Raw genomic sequence first — 17,916 nt, forward strand, 5'->3', positions numbered from 1 at the left:
AAAAACAGGGAACTACAGGCCAGTTAGCCTGACATCAGTCGTCGGAAAATGCTGGAATCCATTATTAAAGAAGTGGTAACAGGAGTGGTTGAGCATGGGGTGATCAGGTAGGTTGCAGCACCTCCCAAACCCCCGACCTCTACCACCTAGAAGGACAAAGGGCAGCAGGCACATGGCAACACCACCACCTCCAAGTTCCCCTCCAAGTCGCACACCATCCTGACTTGGAAATATATCGCCGATCCTTCATCGTCGCTGGATCAAAATCCTGGAACTCCCTCCCTAACAGCACTGTGGGAGCACCTTCACCACACAGACTGCAGCGGTTCAAGAAGGCGGCTCACCACCACCTTCTCGAGGGCAATTAGGGATGGGCAATAAATGCTGCCCTTGCCAGCGACGCCCACTGTAGTGTATGTACCTTGAAGAAGGAACTATATTCTGCAGCCCCTGTATACTGCAGTACCAGTAGTGACCACCCCTGTATATAAGCCTGTGTAGTAACTTTGTATAGTAGTTCCAGTTTTGTCTCCATTCAGTAAACACCTGTTATAACCAACTTCTGCAGTCCGTGTCTCAATTACACACGGACATTACATTGGCGACGAAAAGATCCGAACTTACCTACAGTTCTGCACCACCTCACGGGGATCCATCCCTGAAGCGAAGTTATTAGAGGTCGAAGCCAGAAGGAAGAAATCCAAAAAGAAAAAAAAACAAACAGAAGAAACGGGCGTCGACCGTGGGCAACCGCCCTCTGATTCATCGAATTCGAAGATTTGCAGGAGAGGCTGTCGAGAGCTGGGCTTGGTTCTCCAGTCTATGGTGTTCCAGCTAATCAGGCTGGTGGCAGGTAGTACACTGATCCTTCCTGGGCTGCGGCGGGCTAGAGCTCGATCGGGTGGCTTTTCAACGGGGCCGAGCAGCGTTGTTGGGAAGAGGAGAGAGAGAGAGAGAGAGAGGGTGGAGCACACAGGGCGCGGCCAGTGCTACGAAGCCGGGCAGCGTACAGACCCGAGAAGAGGGAGGAAAGTGTCCCATAGGGTCTGCTCTGACGACGGGAACAGTAACTAAAATAAAAGAAAAAGAAATTAGAAGCGCAGAAAGCCGCGAGGAGCTGCAGTTTGCCACGGGGACTGCGGAGAGTGGCATTGGCAGCAGCGCGGGGGGAAGCGCGCGAAGACCATAGGGCGTCGCCATCAATGCATAAAAACGCCAGCAACAGCGTTGGCAGCAGCGGAAAAGAAGGAAAAGCGCAGGAGGCGCCATTTTGTTCAATCGGGGAAGAAGGCAAAGCGCGGGAGGCGCCATCTTAGATCTCCAAGATGCCGAAGACTGGCAATATCACTGCCTTCGATAATGAAATAGAAGACTGGACCACGTATGTGGAAAGAGTCGAAGTATATTGCAAGGCAAATGAAGTAGCCGATGAGAAAAAGGCATCGGTACTACTAAGCTTAATGGGCGCAAGAACGTACGGCCTATTGCGGAACCTGATCACTCCAGTCAAACCGATGGAGAAGAGTTTTAACAAAATTGTTGATATTCTACAGGAACACCTAAATCCTACACCGCTGCTGATAGCAGAAAGATTTAAATTCCACAAGAGAAATCAGCATAAAGATGAGAGCAATGCTGATTACCTTACGGAACTACGCAAGCTGTCAAAGCACTGCCAGTTCGGAGCAGGACTGGCAGATACCCTACGGGACAAATTTGTCTGTGGACTCCTGAGTGAAGGAAGCCAGAAGAGGTTACTCTCAGAGAAAGAGCTGACGCTAGATAAGGCTTTCAGCATGGCAGTATCGTATGAAGCAGCAGCAAGGGGAGCTGTGGAAATACAGCAAAAGCCACAGGAATACGGCACCCATGAAATGACACGGGGATTTGAAAAATGTTATCGCTGCGGCAGAACAACCCATGACCAGAAGGACTGCTGGTTCAAGGACAAAACATGCAGGCAATGTGGAAAGATGGGACACATTGCACGAGTTTGCAGGTCCGGGAAGAAGACTAACGACAATAAAAAGACTACTAAGGAAAAGTACAGGAAAGTAAAAAAGATGACGGACAGTAGTTCCGAAGACCAGAAGAGCGATAGTGAATCCGGGAACAAGAGACTAAGCTGTCTCAAACTTCACAACGTAATCGCAAAAGAGGATCACCGAACCATTTGGGTCACCCTCACGATAGCAGGGTCCCAAGTCAAAATGGAATTGGGTACAGGATCAGCCCTGACCGTCATGAATCGACGAGACTATGAGCGGCTATTCTCACACATACCCTTGAAAGACACATCCATTGTCTTGAAGGCATATACGGGGCAGAAAATATACCCCAGAGGGAAAATAAGGGTGCCTGTCGAATACAACGGCAAGGAAATACAGAAATTGTATCTGTACATATTGCAAGATGGTGGACCACCGTTATTGGGACATGAATGGATCAGAAAGATAAGTTTAGATTGGCACTCCATTCAGGCACTGACTGTGGCTGGTAAAAAGGATGATGACGTCACACCTGGACGATTGTCAAAAATCTTAGCTAACGCTAAAAAGAGGTATTTCAACAAGGACTGGGAACTCTTAAAAGCGTAACCGCCACGATAAAAATAGAAGAGAATGCAATTCCCAAGTTTTTCAAAGCAAGACCGGTATCGTATGCAATTCGCCCAGCCGTCGAGGCAGAGCTGGAGAATCTGGAGAATGCAGGCGTGTTATCTAAGGTAGACTGGAGCGAGTGGGCGACACCCATCGTTCCTGTCATGAAGAAAACGTTAAACAATAAGTCTGAGGAGCCAAGGAAGGTTCGCATCTGTGGGGTCTTCAAGGTGACTGTGAACCCAGTCCTTCACACAGTACAGTATCCTCTTCCGAGGATAGAAGATATTTTCGCCTCACTATCTGGAGGGAAATGTTTTACAAAAATTGACCTAGAGCAAGCATATTTGCAGATGGAGGTTGAAGAATCCTCTAGGAAATATCTCACGATAAACACTCACCAGTATAATCGACTGGTATTCGGAGTAGCATCAGCTCTGGCTATATGGCAAAGAGCGATGGAACAAGTCCTGCAAGGGATTCCGGGGACTCAGTGTTACTTGGACGACATCCTAGTGACAGGTGAAAATGACAGTGAACACCTTGCCAACCTAGAGCAGGTGCTCACTAGACTAAGAGAACATGGGCTACGAGCCAATCGCCCCAAGTGCGAGTTTTTTAAGAAACAAATATCGTATTGTGGCCACGTGATTGATGAACAGGGGTTACATAAGTCCCCTGACAAAATTGAAGCGGTAGTTAAGGCTCCAGCACCTGAAAATGTGTCTCAACTGAGGTCATTCCTCGGATTGGTGAATTACTACCATAAGTTTTTGCCGAATTTGTCCACAATTCTGCACCCACTGAACGCCCTGCTACAAACTGGAGTAGCATGGAAATGGAGCGATGAATGTAAGCGGGCCTTTCAGAAGTGTAAAGGCCTGATCACTTCAAGAGAAGTATTGGCTCACTACAACCCATCACTACCGATAAGACTGGCGTGTGATGCGTCTCCCTATGGTGTTGGAGCGGTACTGTCACATAAATTCCTTGATGGTTCAGAGAGGCCGATAGCTTTTGCATCACGCTCGTTAACTTCAGCCGAGCGTAACTACGCCCAGATTGACAGAGAGGCCCTCAGCCTGGTGTGGGGGGTGAAGAAGTTCAAACACTACCTGCACGGTCAGAAATTTACTCTACTAACTGATCATCAACTTCTTGTCTCCATTTTCAACCCTAAGAAGGGCGTCCCGATAATGACAGCACAACGGCTACAGAGGTGGTCCCTTTTCCTAGGGGCACACCAATATGACATCGAGTACAAAGGAACTAAACAGCATGGGAATGCTGATGGATTGTCGCGCCTACCGTTGCCGACGGTGGAAGAAGCACCTGCAGTGGATCCTGTGGCGATATTCCACTCGACCATAGTCGAATGTCTACCTGTGACGAATGCAAACATAGAAAAGGAAACACGAAATGACTCGACACTCTCCAGGGTCTATGATTTAACGGTAAAGGGATGGCCAGCACATGGCGAACCACTATTGCCAGCATTCTCGCCGAGAAGAGAACAGCTGTCAGTGTGCCGAGGAACCTTGATGTGTGGATCCAGAGTAGTAATTCCACACAAATTGAAGGATAGAGTGCTCAATGAGCTTCATGAGGGTCATCTGGGAGGGGTAAAAATGAAGAACTTAGCCAGAGCGTTTGTGTGGTGGCCGGGAATCGATAGAGAAATCGAAGAGATGACCAAGAGCTGTACAGGATGCCAGAAGGTCCAAAACGCCCCACCACAAGCCCCTCTACATCCATGGGAGTGGCCCTCATCTCCATGGCAAAGGGTACACATTGATTTTGCTGGTCCATTTATGGACTCGATGTTTTTAATTGCGGTGGATGCACATTCAAAGTGGCCAGAGGTAATAAAAATGTCCTCAACCACCACAGAAAAACTATCACAGTCTTACGAACCATATTCGCCAGAAATGGGCTGCCTGAACAGATTTGCTCTGACAATGGACCACAGTTTGTGTCTGAAGAGTTCCGGAGGTTCTTAAAGAACAATGGTGTTAAGCATTACACATCCGCCCCATATCATCCAGCCACCAATGGATTGGCTGAGAGGTTCGTTGAAACATTCAAGAAGGCTATCAAGGCAATGTGTAATGAAGACATACCCCTACAACACAAGGTGGATAACTTCTTAAATAACAACAGAAAATGCTGGAAAAACTCAGCAGGTCAGGCAACATCCATGGACAGAAATTTGAGTTGACGTTTCGGGTCGACCCCTTCTTCAAAACTGGAAAGAAAAGATAGATCGGGGGCAGGGCTGCGATCGGACAAAAGAATAAAAGAAACAAAAGAAGTAAAAAAGAGACAATAAAAGGTGTTAGAAGCTAGATGAGATGGTAATAGGCTGAGATTGGGTGTAAAGTGTACTGGCAGGACAAGGGATAGCTGCCAGGTGTGAGAGCGAAACAAAAGGAAAGGGGGGGGGAAGGAGTGGAAAAATTACAAGAAAAAATGAAATGGGGGCCGAGGTTATGATCTGAAATTGTTGAACTCGATATTGAGTCCGGAAGACTGCAGAGTGCCTAATCGGAAGATGAGGTGCTGTTCCTCGAGTTTACGTTGAGCTTCCGTGGAACAATACAAGAGGCCAAGGACGGTGAGGTCCGAGTGGGAATGGAGCATTGAATTAAAATGACAGGCGACCGGAAGCTCGGGGTCACTCTTACGGACTGAACGGAGGTGTTCCGCAAAGCGGTCACCCAATCTGCGTTTGGTCTCCCCAATGTCATAGAGTCATAGAGTTATACAGCACAGAAAGAGGCCCTTCGGCCCATCGTGTCTGCGCCGACCATCAATCCCTGTCCAGTCTAATCCCATTTTCCAGCATTTGGTCCATAGCCTTGTATGCAATGGCATTTCAAGTGCTCATCCAAATGCTTCTTGAATGTTATGAGGGTTCCTGCCTCTACCACCCTTTCAGGCAGTGAGTTCCAGATTCCAACCACCCTCTGGGTGAAAAAGTTCCTCCTCAAATCCCCTCCAAACCTCCTGCCCCTTACCTTGAATCTATGCCCCCTTGTTATTGACCCCCCTACTAAGGGGAAAAGTTCCTCTTTATCTACCCTATCTATGCCCCTCATCATTTTGTACACCTCAATCAGGTCCCCCCTCAGCCTTCTTTGCTCCAAGGAAAACAACCCCAGCCTGTTTAGTCTTTCTTCATAGCTGAGGCGCTCCATCCCAGGTAGCATCCTGGTGAATCTTCTCTGCACCCTCTCCAAAGCAATCACATCCTTCCTATAGTGAGGCGACCAGAACTGCACACAGTACTCCAGCTGTGGCCTCACCAGCGTTTTGTACAGCTCCATCATAACCTCCCTGCTCTTATATTCTATGCCTCGGCTAATGAAGGCAAGTATCCCATATGCCTTTTTAACCACCTTATCTACCTGTTCCGCTGCCTTCAGGGATCTATGTACATGTACACCAAGGTCCCTCTGACCCTCTGTACTTCCTAGGGTCCTACCACTCATTGTGTATTCCCTTGCCTTATTTGTCCATCCAAAATGCATCACCTCGCACTTTTCAGGGTTAAATTCCATTTGCCACTTTTCCGCCCATCTGACCAACCCGTTTATATCGTCCTGTAGCCTGAGGCTTTCCTCCTCGCAATTTACCACCCCACCAATTTTCGTGTCATCTGCAAACTTACTGATCATACCTTTTACATTCTCATCCAAATCATTTATGTAGATCACAAACAGCAAGGGTCCCAGCACCGATCCCTGAGGTATCCCACTGGACACAGGCTTCCAGTCACAAAAGCAACCTTCGACCATCACCCTCTGCCTCCTGCCACTCAGCCAGTTTAGGATCCAACGCGCCAAGGCACCCTGGATCCCATGGGCTCTTACCTTCTTGACCAGTCTCCTATGCGGGACTTTGTCAAAAGCTTTACTGAAATCCATGTAAACCACATCCACAGCATTTCCCTCATCCACACACCTAGTCACCCCCTCGAAAAATTCAATCAATGTAGAGGAGACCGCATCGTGAGCAGCGAATACAGTATACTAGATTGTGAGAAGTACAAGTAAATCACTGTTTCACCTGGAAGGGGTGTTTGGGGCCCTGGACAGTGGGAAGGGGGGAGGTATAGGGGCAGGTGTTACATCTCCTCCGCTTGCACGGGAAGGTGCCAGGCGAAGGGGAAGGGCTGTTGGGGGTGATAGAGGAGTGGACTAGGGTGTCATGGAGGGAGCGGTCCCTGCGGAATGCTGAAAGGGGAGGGGAAGATACATTTGGTGGTGGGATCACTTTGGAGGTAGCGGAAATGCCGGTGGATGATCCGTTGAATGTGGAGGCTGGTGGGGTGAAAGGTGAGGACAAGGGGAACCCTATCGTGGTTCCGGGAGGGAGGGGCAGGGGTGAGGGCAGAGGTGCGGGAGATAGAACTGACACGGTTGAGGGCAGTGTCAATCACGGTAGAGGGGAATCCTCGGTTACAGAAAAAGGAAGACATGTCTGAAGCACTGGTGTGGAAGGTGGCATCGTCGGAGCAGATACGGCGGAGATAGAGAAACTGGGAGAATGGAATAGCGTCCTTACAGGAAGCGGGGTGGGAGGAAGTGTAGTCCAGGTAGCTGTGGGAGTCAGTGGGCTTGTAGTGAATATTGGTCGATAACCTATCCCCAGAGATGGAGACGGAGAAGTCGAGGAAGGGAAGGGAAGAGTCAGAGATGGACCATGTGAAGGTGAGGGAAGGGTGGAAATTGGAGGCAAAGTGAATGAAATTGTCAAGTTCGGGACGAGAGCAGGAAACGGCACCGATACAGTCATCAATGTATAGGAAAAAGAGGTGAGGGAGGGGACCCGAGTAGGACTGGAACAAAGATTGTTCCACATAGCCCACGAAAAGGCAGGCATAGCTAGGACCCATGCGGGTACCCATGGCAACACCTTTGACTTGGAGGAAATGAGTGGAGTTAAAGGAGAAGTTGTTCAATGTGAGAACAAGTTCAGCCAGGCGGAGGAGGGTGGTGGTGGATGGGGACTGGTCGGGCCTCTGTTCAAGGAAGAAGCGGAGCGCCCTCAGGCCATCCGGGTGGGGGTGCCTACCGGAATGCGACACATGCGGTTACCAACCAAACTCCAGCCATGATGTTCTTCAATCGAAGACTAAGATGCCGCTTGGATTTGGTTAAGCCAAACATCAGAAGAGATGTGGAGAACAGGCAGTTTCAGAATATGAATGAAAGGCCAACCAGGAGTTTCAAGATAGGTCAACCAGTTTTGGCCCAGGACTACCGCACAGAGAAATGGCAGCCAGGAACGATCTGCACACGGCAAGGACCTCTAATGTATACCGTGGACGTTGGAGAGAGCATTGTAAGACGCCATGCTGACCAGATTCTAGAGTCACTGGAAAACGTCAAATCTACACCACGATCCTATACACCTGGTGATGAAACCGAAGTACCAATTGCATCTACCTCAGAATCGGTGCTATTGGAAGCAGACGAACCAAACAACGACGTTGATCCCAAATCAACTTTGCCAGAAGAACCTGATACCCCAAAGAGGCGTTATCCGGACAGAATCAAGAAGCCTCCTCAAAGACTGAATTTATAATTGATTAACTTCAGCTAATGTATATAGCAACTGTAATTGTAAATATGTTATTTAATTATTAATCGAATGTTATGTACTGTTTAGCTAAAAGGGGAGGAATTGTAGTGTATGTACCTTGAAGAAGGAACTATATTCTGCAGCCCCTGTATACTGCAGTACCAGTAGTGACCACCCCTGTATATAAGCCTGTGTAGTAACTTTGTATAGTAGTTCCAGTTTTGTCTCCATTCAGTAAACACCTGTTATAACCAACTTCTGCAGTCAGTGTCTCAATTACACATGGACATTACACCCACTACCCGTGAACGAATAAAAAAAAACTTAGAAAATCATATGATTAGGCAAAGTCAACTTTTGGTTTTATGAAAGGGGGACCATGTTTGAGAAATTTATTAGAGTTTTTTGAGGATGTAACTAGCAGGGTAGATAAAGGGGAACCAGTGGATGTAGTATATTTGGATTTCCAAAAGGCATTCAATAAGGTGCCACATAAAAGGTTGTTACACAAGGTGAGGGCTCATGGGTTTGGGGTAATATATTAGGATGGATAGAGGATTGGTTAATAGACAAAACAGAGTAGGGATAAACGGGTCATTTTCAGGTTGGCAGACTGTAACTAGTGGGGTGCCACAAGGATCAGTGCTTGGGCCTCAGATATTTACAATCTACATTAATGACTTAGATAAATGGACCAAGTGTGATGCATCAAGGTTTGTTGATGATACAAAGCTAGATTGGAAAGTAAACTGTGGAGGACACAAAGAGCTGCAAAGGGATATAGACAGGTTAAGTGAGTAGGCAATAAGGTGGCCGATGGAGTATAATGTGGGGAAATGTGAAGTTATTCACCTTGGTAGGAAGAATAGAAACACAGATTATTTTTAAATGATGAGTGTAATGTATGTAATGTATATATACCTTAAGGGAGAGAACTACTTTTTACAGCTCCTGTATACTGTAGTACCGGCAGTGACCACACCTGTATATAAACCCTGAGTAGTGATCTGTACAGTTAGTTCTAGAGTAACCCTCATTCAGTAAACACCTGTTGAATCGTTCCCTGCAGTCTGTTGTCTGATTATTGAAGGACACAACATTAAGATACACGGACATAACATTGGCGATGACGCAGATTCGAACCTACCTGCAACTCTGCATCACCTCCCAGGGATTTGCTCCTGGAGAACAGTGGAAGGAGGTCGAGTCCAGAAGCACGGGCGTCGACCACGGGCAACCACCCAGTCATCCAGCGGAGATTTGAGCATCGCAGGGGAGGCTGTCGAGAGCCAGGCTTGGCTTTCCAGTCACGGTGGTCCAGCAAAACGGGCTGGCAACAGGTACTGCGCAGACCCTTCCCGGACAGCGGCGGGCTAGAGCCCGACCGAGTGGCACAGAAAAAGGCCGAGCAGCATCGACGGGGGAGAGAGAGAGGGCAGAGCGCACAGGGCGCAGCCGGTGTTCAGGACCGAGCGGCGTCAACGGGGGAGAGAGACGAGAGAGAGCAGAGCGCAGCCGGTGGTCAAGGGCCGACCAGCGTCAACGGGGGAAGAGAGGCGCGCAGGAAAACGCGAGGCACTGCCATTGCCATGAGGATCGCAGAGAGCGGCATTGGCAGCAGTGCAGGAGCAGCACACGAAACCCACAGGGCATCGCCATTTGCCACAAGGACCGCCGAGAGCGGCATTGGCAGCAGCGCAGGAGACGCCATTTTAAGCCGCAGCGGGGAAGAAAGGAAAGCGCGGGAGACACCATTTTAAGCCAGTCTAACCACACCCCAAAATGCCGAAGAGTGGCAGTATCACAGCGTTCGACAATGAAGTCGAAGATTGGACGACATATGGCGAACGCATAGAAGTATACTGCAAGGCAAATGAAGTGCCAGATGACAAGAAAGCGCTGGTATTGTTGAATTCAATGGGTGCAAAAATGTATGGCTTACTACGAAACCTAGTAACCCCAGAGAAGCCAGTAGAAAAGGATTTTGAAAACATAGTGTCAATCCTACAGGACCACTTAAACCCCACACCGCTGCTGATAGCAGAAAGATTTAAGTTTCACAAAAGGAACCAGCATGAAGATGAAAGTAATGCTGAGTATTTAACGGAACTGCGCAAGCTATCGAAACACTGCCAGTTTGGAACGGGACTAGCAGATACTTTAAGGGACAAGTTTGTGTGTGGGCTTCAAAGTGAAGGAACCCAGAAAGGGCTTCTGTCAGAAAAGGATCTTACGCTGGACAAGGCTTTCAGCATTGCAGTATCACACAAAGCAGCAGCACGGGGCGCTGCAGAGATACAACGGAGACCGCAAGAATATGGCACAAATGAAATGTCATACGGAACAGTGAAGTGCTATCGCTGCGGCAGAACAACACACGACCATAATGATTGCTGGTTCAAGGACAAAGTGTGTAGACAGTGTGGAAAAGTAGGACACATAGCAAGAGTCTGCAGGTCGGGAAAGAAAACCAGCAGCAAGAAATCTCCATAGGAGAAGTACAAGAAGGTACATAAGGTGACGGAGAGTCGTTCAGACGAACAGAAGAGTGATACAGACTCCGGAAGCAAGGATCTGGGTTGTCTGAAACTACATAATGTGATCAAAACAGAGGATCACCAAACTATCTGGGTCACGCTCAAGATAGCAGGAGTCCAAGTGAAAATGGAATTGGACACAGGATCAGCCCTAACAGTCATAAACCGAAGGGACTACAAGCGGCTATTCTCACATATACCCTTGAGAGATACAAAGATTGTCTTGAAGACGTACACGGGGCAAAAAGTCTACCCCAAAGGAAAAATAAGGGTGAACGTTATTTTTAATGGCAAGGAAACACCAAAAATGGACCTATATCTATTGCCAGATGGAGGACGTGAATGGATCCGGAAGATACAGCTAGATTGGCATTCCATACAGGCACTGACTGTGGCTGACAAAAAGGATGACGACGTCACACCTGGACGACTGTCAAAGATCCTAACTGACGCGAAAGAAGTGTTCCAGCAAGGACTCGGAACACTAAAAGGCATGACAGCGATGATTAAAATTGAAGAAAACGCAAGCCCAAAATTTTTTAAGGCCAGACCGGTACCTTATGCGATCCGCCCAGCCGTCGAAGCAGAGCTGGAGAGTCTGGAACGTTCAGGTGTACTGTCCAAGGTAGACTGGAGTGAGTGGGCTACACCCATCGTCCCTGTGATGAAAAAGTCGTTGTGCAGCACACCTGGGGAACCAAGGAAGATTCGCATCTGTGGGGACTTTAAGGTAACAGTGAACCCGGTCCTTCACACTGTACAATATCCACTTCCGCGGATTGAAGATATTTTCGCCTCGCTATCTGGAGGGAAATGCTTCACTAAGATTGATCTGGCCCAGGCGTATCTGCAAATGGAGGTAGAAGAAGCATCAAAAAAATACCTCACAATCAACACCCATAAAGGTCTCTACCAATACAACCGGCTGGTATTCGGGGTAGCATCAGCTCCGGCTATTTGGCAGAGGGCAATGGAACAAGTCCTGCAAGGGATCCCAGGGACCCAGTGTTATTTGGACGGCATCCTGGTCACGGGCGAAAATGACAGTGATCACCTTGCCAACCTGGAGCAGGTGCTCACTAGATTGCAGGAATATGGGCTCCGAGCTAACCGCCCCAAATGCGAGTTTTTTAGAAAACAGATCTCGTATTGTGGCCACGTTATCGATAAAGAGGGGTTACATAAGTGCCCAGAGAAGATTGAGGCAGTAGTCAAGGCTCCAGCACCGGAAAATGTGTCACAACTGAGGTCGTTCCTCGGGCTGGTAAACTACTACCATAAGTTCTTGCCAAATTTGTCTACAATACTACACCCACTGAACACCCTACTGCAAACTGGGGTGCCATGGAAGTGGAAATATATTCCACTGAGAAGAAAAGGGTGTAAAAGAAAAGACAGCCATCCGTGGCTAAGTAAAGAAATTAAGGATAGTATTCGACTAAAAACAAGGGCATATAAGGTAGCCAAATCTAGTGGGAGGATAGAGGATTGGGAAAACTTTAAAAGACAGCAAAAAAATAACAAAAAGATTGATTAAGAAAGGGAAGATAGATTATGAAAGTAAATTAGCAAAAAATATAAAACCAGATAGTAAGAGTTTTTATAGTTATATAAAAAGAAAAAGGGTGGCTAAAGTAAATGTTGGTCCCTTAGAGGATGAGACCGGGAAATTAATGGTGGGAAATATGGAGATGGCAAAAACACTGAATGAATATTTTGTATCAGTCTTTACAGTAGAGGACACTAAGAATATCCCAACACTGGACAAACAGGGGGCTATAGGGGGGGGAGGAGCTAAACACGATCAAAATCACTAAGGAAGTGGTACTCGGTAAAATAATGGGACTCAAGGCGGATAAATCACCTGGACCTGATGGCTTACATCCTAGGGTCTTGAGGGAAGTGGCGGTAGGGATTGTGGATGCATTAGTAATAATTTTCCAAAACTCCCTGGACTCAGCAAAGGTCCCGGCAGACTGGAAAACTGCTAATGTAACACCCTTATTTAAAAAGGGCATTAGACAGAAGGCTGGAAACTATAGACCGGTTAGCCTAACATCTGTGGTAGGTAAAATTTTGGAGTCCATTATTAAGGAGACAGTAACAGGACATTTGGATAATCATAATTTAATAGGACAAAGTCAGCATGGTTTTATGAAGGGGAAGTCATGTTTGACAAATTTGCTGGAGTTCTTTGAGGAAGTAACATATAGGGTGGATAAAGGGGAACCAGTGGACGTAATGTATTTAGACTTCCAAAAGGCATTTGACAAGGTGCCACACAAAAGATTATTGCTTAAGATAAAAAATCACGGGATTGGGGGTAATATTCTGGCATGGATAGAGGAATGGCTATCTAACAGAAGGCAGAGAGTTGGGATAAATGGTTCATTCTCAGACTGGCAATCAGTAGCTAGTGGTGTTCCGCAGGGGTCAGTGCTGGGTCCCCAACTCTTTACAATCTATATTAACGATTTGGAGGAGGGGACCGAGTGTAACATATCAAAGTTTGCAGATGATACTAAGATGGGAGGGAAAGTAGTGAGTGAGGAGGACATAAAAAACCTGCAAGGGGACATAGACAGGCTAAGTAAGTAGGCAGAGATTTGGCAGATGGAATACAATACTGGAAAGTGTGAGGTTATGCAGTTTGGCAGGAAAAATCATAGAGCAAGTTATTATCTTAATAGCAAGAAACTGGAAAGTACTGAAGTACAAAGGGATCTGGGGGTCCTGGTGCACGAAACTCAAAAGGTTAGTATGCAGGTGCAGCAAGTGATTAAGAAGGTCAATGGAATGTTGGCTTTCATTGCTAGGGGGATAGAATATAAAAATAGGGAGGTATTGCTTCAGTTGTACAAGGTATTGGTGAGACCGCACCTGGAATACTGCATACAGTTTTGGTGTCCATACTTAAGAAAAGACATACTTGCTCTCGAGTCAGTACAAAGAAGGTTCACTCGGTTAATCCTGGGGATGAGGGGATGGACATATGAGGAGAGGTTGAGTAGATTGGGACTCTACTCATTGGAGTTCAGAAGAATGAGAGGCGATCTTATTGAAACATATAAGATTGTGAAGGGGTTGGATCGGGTGGATGCGGGGAGGATGTTCCCGATGATGGTTGAAACTAGAACTAGGGGGCATAGTCTTAGAATAAGGGGCTGCTCTTTCAAAACTGAGATGAGGAGGAACTACTTCACTCAGAGGGTGGTAGGTCCATGGAATATGCTGCCCCAAAAAGCTGTAGAAGCTACATCATTACATAAATTTAAAACAGAAATAGACAGTTTCCTAGAAGTAAAGGGAATTAATGGTTACGGGGAGCGGGCAGGAATTTGGACATGAGTCTAGGTTCGGAGCGGACATGGCCCTGTGGGTAGCGGAGCGGGCCCAGGGGCCGTGTAGCCTGATCCTGCTCCTATTTCGTGTGTCTAATTCTGTTAGATTCAGGAGATGGTTCTGTGATAGTAGATTGGCGGTTAGGATCAGATCAGCCATGATCTTATTGAATGGCGGAGCAGGCTCGAGGGGCCGATTGGCCTACTCCTGCTCCTATTTCTTATGTTCTTATGTTCTTATGACGAATGTAGATGAGCTTTCCAGAAGAGCAAAACACTAATCACATCGAAAGAGGTATTGGCCCATTACAACCCGGCATTACCAATTCGGTTGGCATGTGATGCGTCACCCTACGGCATTGGAGCGGTGCTGTCGCACAAATTCTCGGACGGCTCAGAGAGGCCAATAGCCTTTGCGTCACGATCACTAACCTCAGCCGAGCGTAACTACGCCCAGATTGACAGGGAGGCCCTCAGCCTAGTGTGGGGAGTGAAAAAGTTCAATCACTATCTGCACAGGCAGAAGTTCACCTTGCTGACTGACCACCAACCACTTGTCTCCATCTTTAATCCAAAGAAGGGCGTTCCGGTGATGACTGCGCAACGGCTACAAAGATGGTCCCTTTTTCTAGGGGCGCACCAATATGAAATCGAGTATAATGGCACGAAACAGCATGGAAACGCTGATGGGCTATCACGCCTGCCACTGCCTACTGCGGAGAAAGCACCAGCAGTGGATCCTGTCGAAATATTTCATTCGACTATAATTGAATGCTTGCCAGTAACTAACGCTGGTATAGAGAAGGAGACCCGAAATGACCCGACACTGTCTTGGGTATATGATTTGACGGTGAAGGGATGGCCAGCACATGGCAACTCACTGTTGCCAGCATTCTCATCCAGAAGAGAACAGCTGTCAGTATGCCAGGGGCCCTTGATGTGTGGATCCCGAGTGGTAATTCCACCCAAGTTAAGGGAGAGAGTGCTCAATGAGCTTCATGAAGGTCATCTGGGAGGGGTGAAAATGAAAAGCCTTGCTAGAGCTTATGTGTGGTGGCCGGGGATCGATCAGCAAATTGAGGACCTGACAAAGAGCTGCTCAGGATGCCAGAAGGTCCAAAATGCACCACCACATGCCCCTCTACACCCATGGGAGTGGCCCTCATCTCCATGGCAACAGGTGCATATTGATTTTGCTGGTCCATTCATGGACTCAATGTTTTTAATAGCCGTGGATGCGCACTTGAAATGGCCTGAGGTGATCAAAATGTCCTCCACCACCACGGAGAAAACTAATGCAGTCCTACGGACCATTTTTGCCAGGAACGGCTTGCCAGAGCAGATTTGCTCTGATAACGGACCACAGTTTGTGTCCGAAGAGTTTCGAAGATTTATGAAAAGGAATGGGGTGAGGCCTTACATATCCGCCCCGTATCATCCAGCCACAAATGGATCGGCTGAGAGGTTCGTACAAACCTTTAAAAAAGCAGTAAAGGCCATGTGCGATGACGACATTCCACTGCAGCATAAGGTGGACAATTTCCTGTTAGCCTACAGAAATGCGATACATGCAGTCACCAACCAGGCCCCGGCCATGATGTTCTTTAACCGAAGGTTGAGATCTCGTCTGGATTTGCTCAGACCAAATGTACGAAGAGATGTTGAGAGTAAGCAATTCCAGCACATCAATGAGAAGCCGACAAGGAGCTTCAATGTAGGGCAACCAGTCTTGGCCCGCGACTACCGAACAGAGAAATGGCAACCAGGAACGATATGCACACGGCAGGGGCCACTAATGTACACAGTGGATGTTGGGGAGAACATTGTGAGACGCCATGCTGACCAGATCCTAGAGTCACAGGAACGAGTCAACCCCATGTCTCGGCCATACGTACCTGGTGAGGAACCCGACGTACAGGTCGCATCTACCTCAGAAACAATAGCATTGGAAGCTGATGAATCAACTGATGACAGGGTGCTAGAATCGCCTCCGCACCAAGAGCGAGACACTTGGGAAAGGCGTTATCCAGAAAGAATCAGGAAGCCTCCCCAGAGACTGAATATATGAATGGACTATTTTCATATAACATTGTATATTAAAAATGTTAATTGTTAAATGAGTATTATGGTACTGTTAATCTAAAAGGGGAGGAATTGTAATATATGTAATGTAACCTTAAGGGAGAGAACTATTTTTTACAGGTTCTGTATACTGTAGTACCGGCAGTGACCACACATGTATATAAACCCTGAGTAGTGATCTGTACAGATAGTTCTAGAGTAACCCTCATTCAGTAAACACCCGTTGAATCGTTCCCTACAGTCTGTTGTCTGATTATTGAAGGACACAACATTAAGATACACGGACATAACAATGAGAAACTATTAAATGTTGGCGTTCAGAGAGATTTAGGTGTCCTCCTACAGGAAACCAAGTTAGCATGCAGGTACAGCAAGCAATTAAGAAGGCAGATGGCATGTTGGCCTTTATTGCAAGTGGGTTAGAGTACGGCCTTTATTGCAAGGGGGTTGGAGTACAAGAGTAAGGAAGTCTTGTTATAATTGTATAGGGACTTGGTGAGACCACACCTGGAGTACTGTGCACAGTTTTGGTCTCCTTATCCCAGGAAGGGTATACTTACCATAGAGGCGGTGCAACAAAGGTTCACTAGATTGATGCCTGGGATGAGGGGGTTGGCCTATAAAGGAGAGATTGAGTAGATTGGGCCTGTACTCTCTGGAGTTTAGAAGAATGAGAGGTGATCTCATTGAAACATACAAGATTCTGAGGGGGATTGACATGGGACTAAAAGCCAACAAATCCACTGGATCTGAGGCTGTTTCGCCTGGCTGGAGAGTCTAGAACTAGGGGGCATAGTCTCAGGATAAGGGGTCAGCCATTTAAGACTGAGTTGAGGAGGAAATTTTTCACTCAGAGGGTTGTGAATCTTTGGAATTCTCCACCATAAAGGGCTGTGGATGCTGAATCATTGAGTATATTCAAGGCTGAGATAGATTTTTGGACTCATGGGGAATCAAGGGATATGGGGATAGAACAGGAAAGTGGAGTTGCGGTCAAAGATCAGCCATGTTCTTACTGAATGGCGGAGCAGGCTCGAGGGCCGTATGGCCTACTCCTGCTCCTAATTCTAATGTTCTTATGTTCTTAATGGCCCAAGGGTGAGGTACTGGAGGGTGACTGTCAGTCATGGAGCTATACCCTACCAAGTTAGCTTTTCAGACAGGAAGAATAAATTAGGTAGAAAAAAAGTAAAAATGTAAACATGAGAAGTGAGCTAGATAATGGAGAATGAAGGAAATAATGGGAAGGTAGAATTAGCTTACTTTTAATTGAAATGAACAGTTAAAGCACAACTTTGATATTTGATTAGTATTATTACTGCAATGTTAGCATTCATTTCATTGCCAGGGTGAGTGCTGAAAATGTACAAAACCAAGAAAACTGTCAATCCCCTGGATATACTGGCAATGGCAGTTATAGAATAATTAACATGACTTCAAACATCATAAGTCAGCTTTGCTTGTAAAATAACTTCAAACTATATAAGCAGGACTGAAATTTCATGCATATTAGAGTTTCCATTTTTTGACAGTAAAATATTGTCTAAATTTATAGGCAAACTTGTTACAGTGTTCAAGGATTTTGGTTGGTGGTTGGATTCCAAGGTGTGTTTCACACTCTTACCTTCACTGGAGTCAGAGTATTGTTCGAATTTATTTCCATAATATGGATATCATGAGTTAAACTCTCTGCAATAAAGATATATCTGAAATGCAAGAAAAGGAACTTCATTTACATTGGAGAAACATTTTACTCTACAAACCTTTTAA

At 46.7% G+C, this 17,916-nt stretch overlaps 1 protein-coding gene across 2 annotated transcripts in view; it reads right to left on the reverse strand.

Annotated features, from left to right (window-relative positions):
* Nucleotides 1–17,916, reverse strand: part of LOC147117365 (serum paraoxonase/arylesterase 2-like) — a 102,821-nt gene that overhangs the window by 23,945 nt on the left and 60,960 nt on the right. For both annotated transcript variants that reach the window (XM_085988322.1, XM_085988321.1), the window contains one exon: nt 17,771–17,852. In XM_085988322.1, the coding sequence (XP_085844448.1) occupies nt 17,771–17,852 (82 nt within the window). The remainder of the gene's footprint in view (nt 1–17,770; nt 17,853–17,916) is intronic.

This window comes from Somniosus microcephalus, chromosome 5, assembly GCF_052327205.1.
Source record: "Somniosus microcephalus isolate GS21.2 chromosome 5, FLI_Smic_1.0, whole genome shotgun sequence".
NCBI classification, from domain to species: domain Eukaryota; kingdom Metazoa; phylum Chordata; class Chondrichthyes; order Squaliformes; family Somniosidae; genus Somniosus; species Somniosus microcephalus.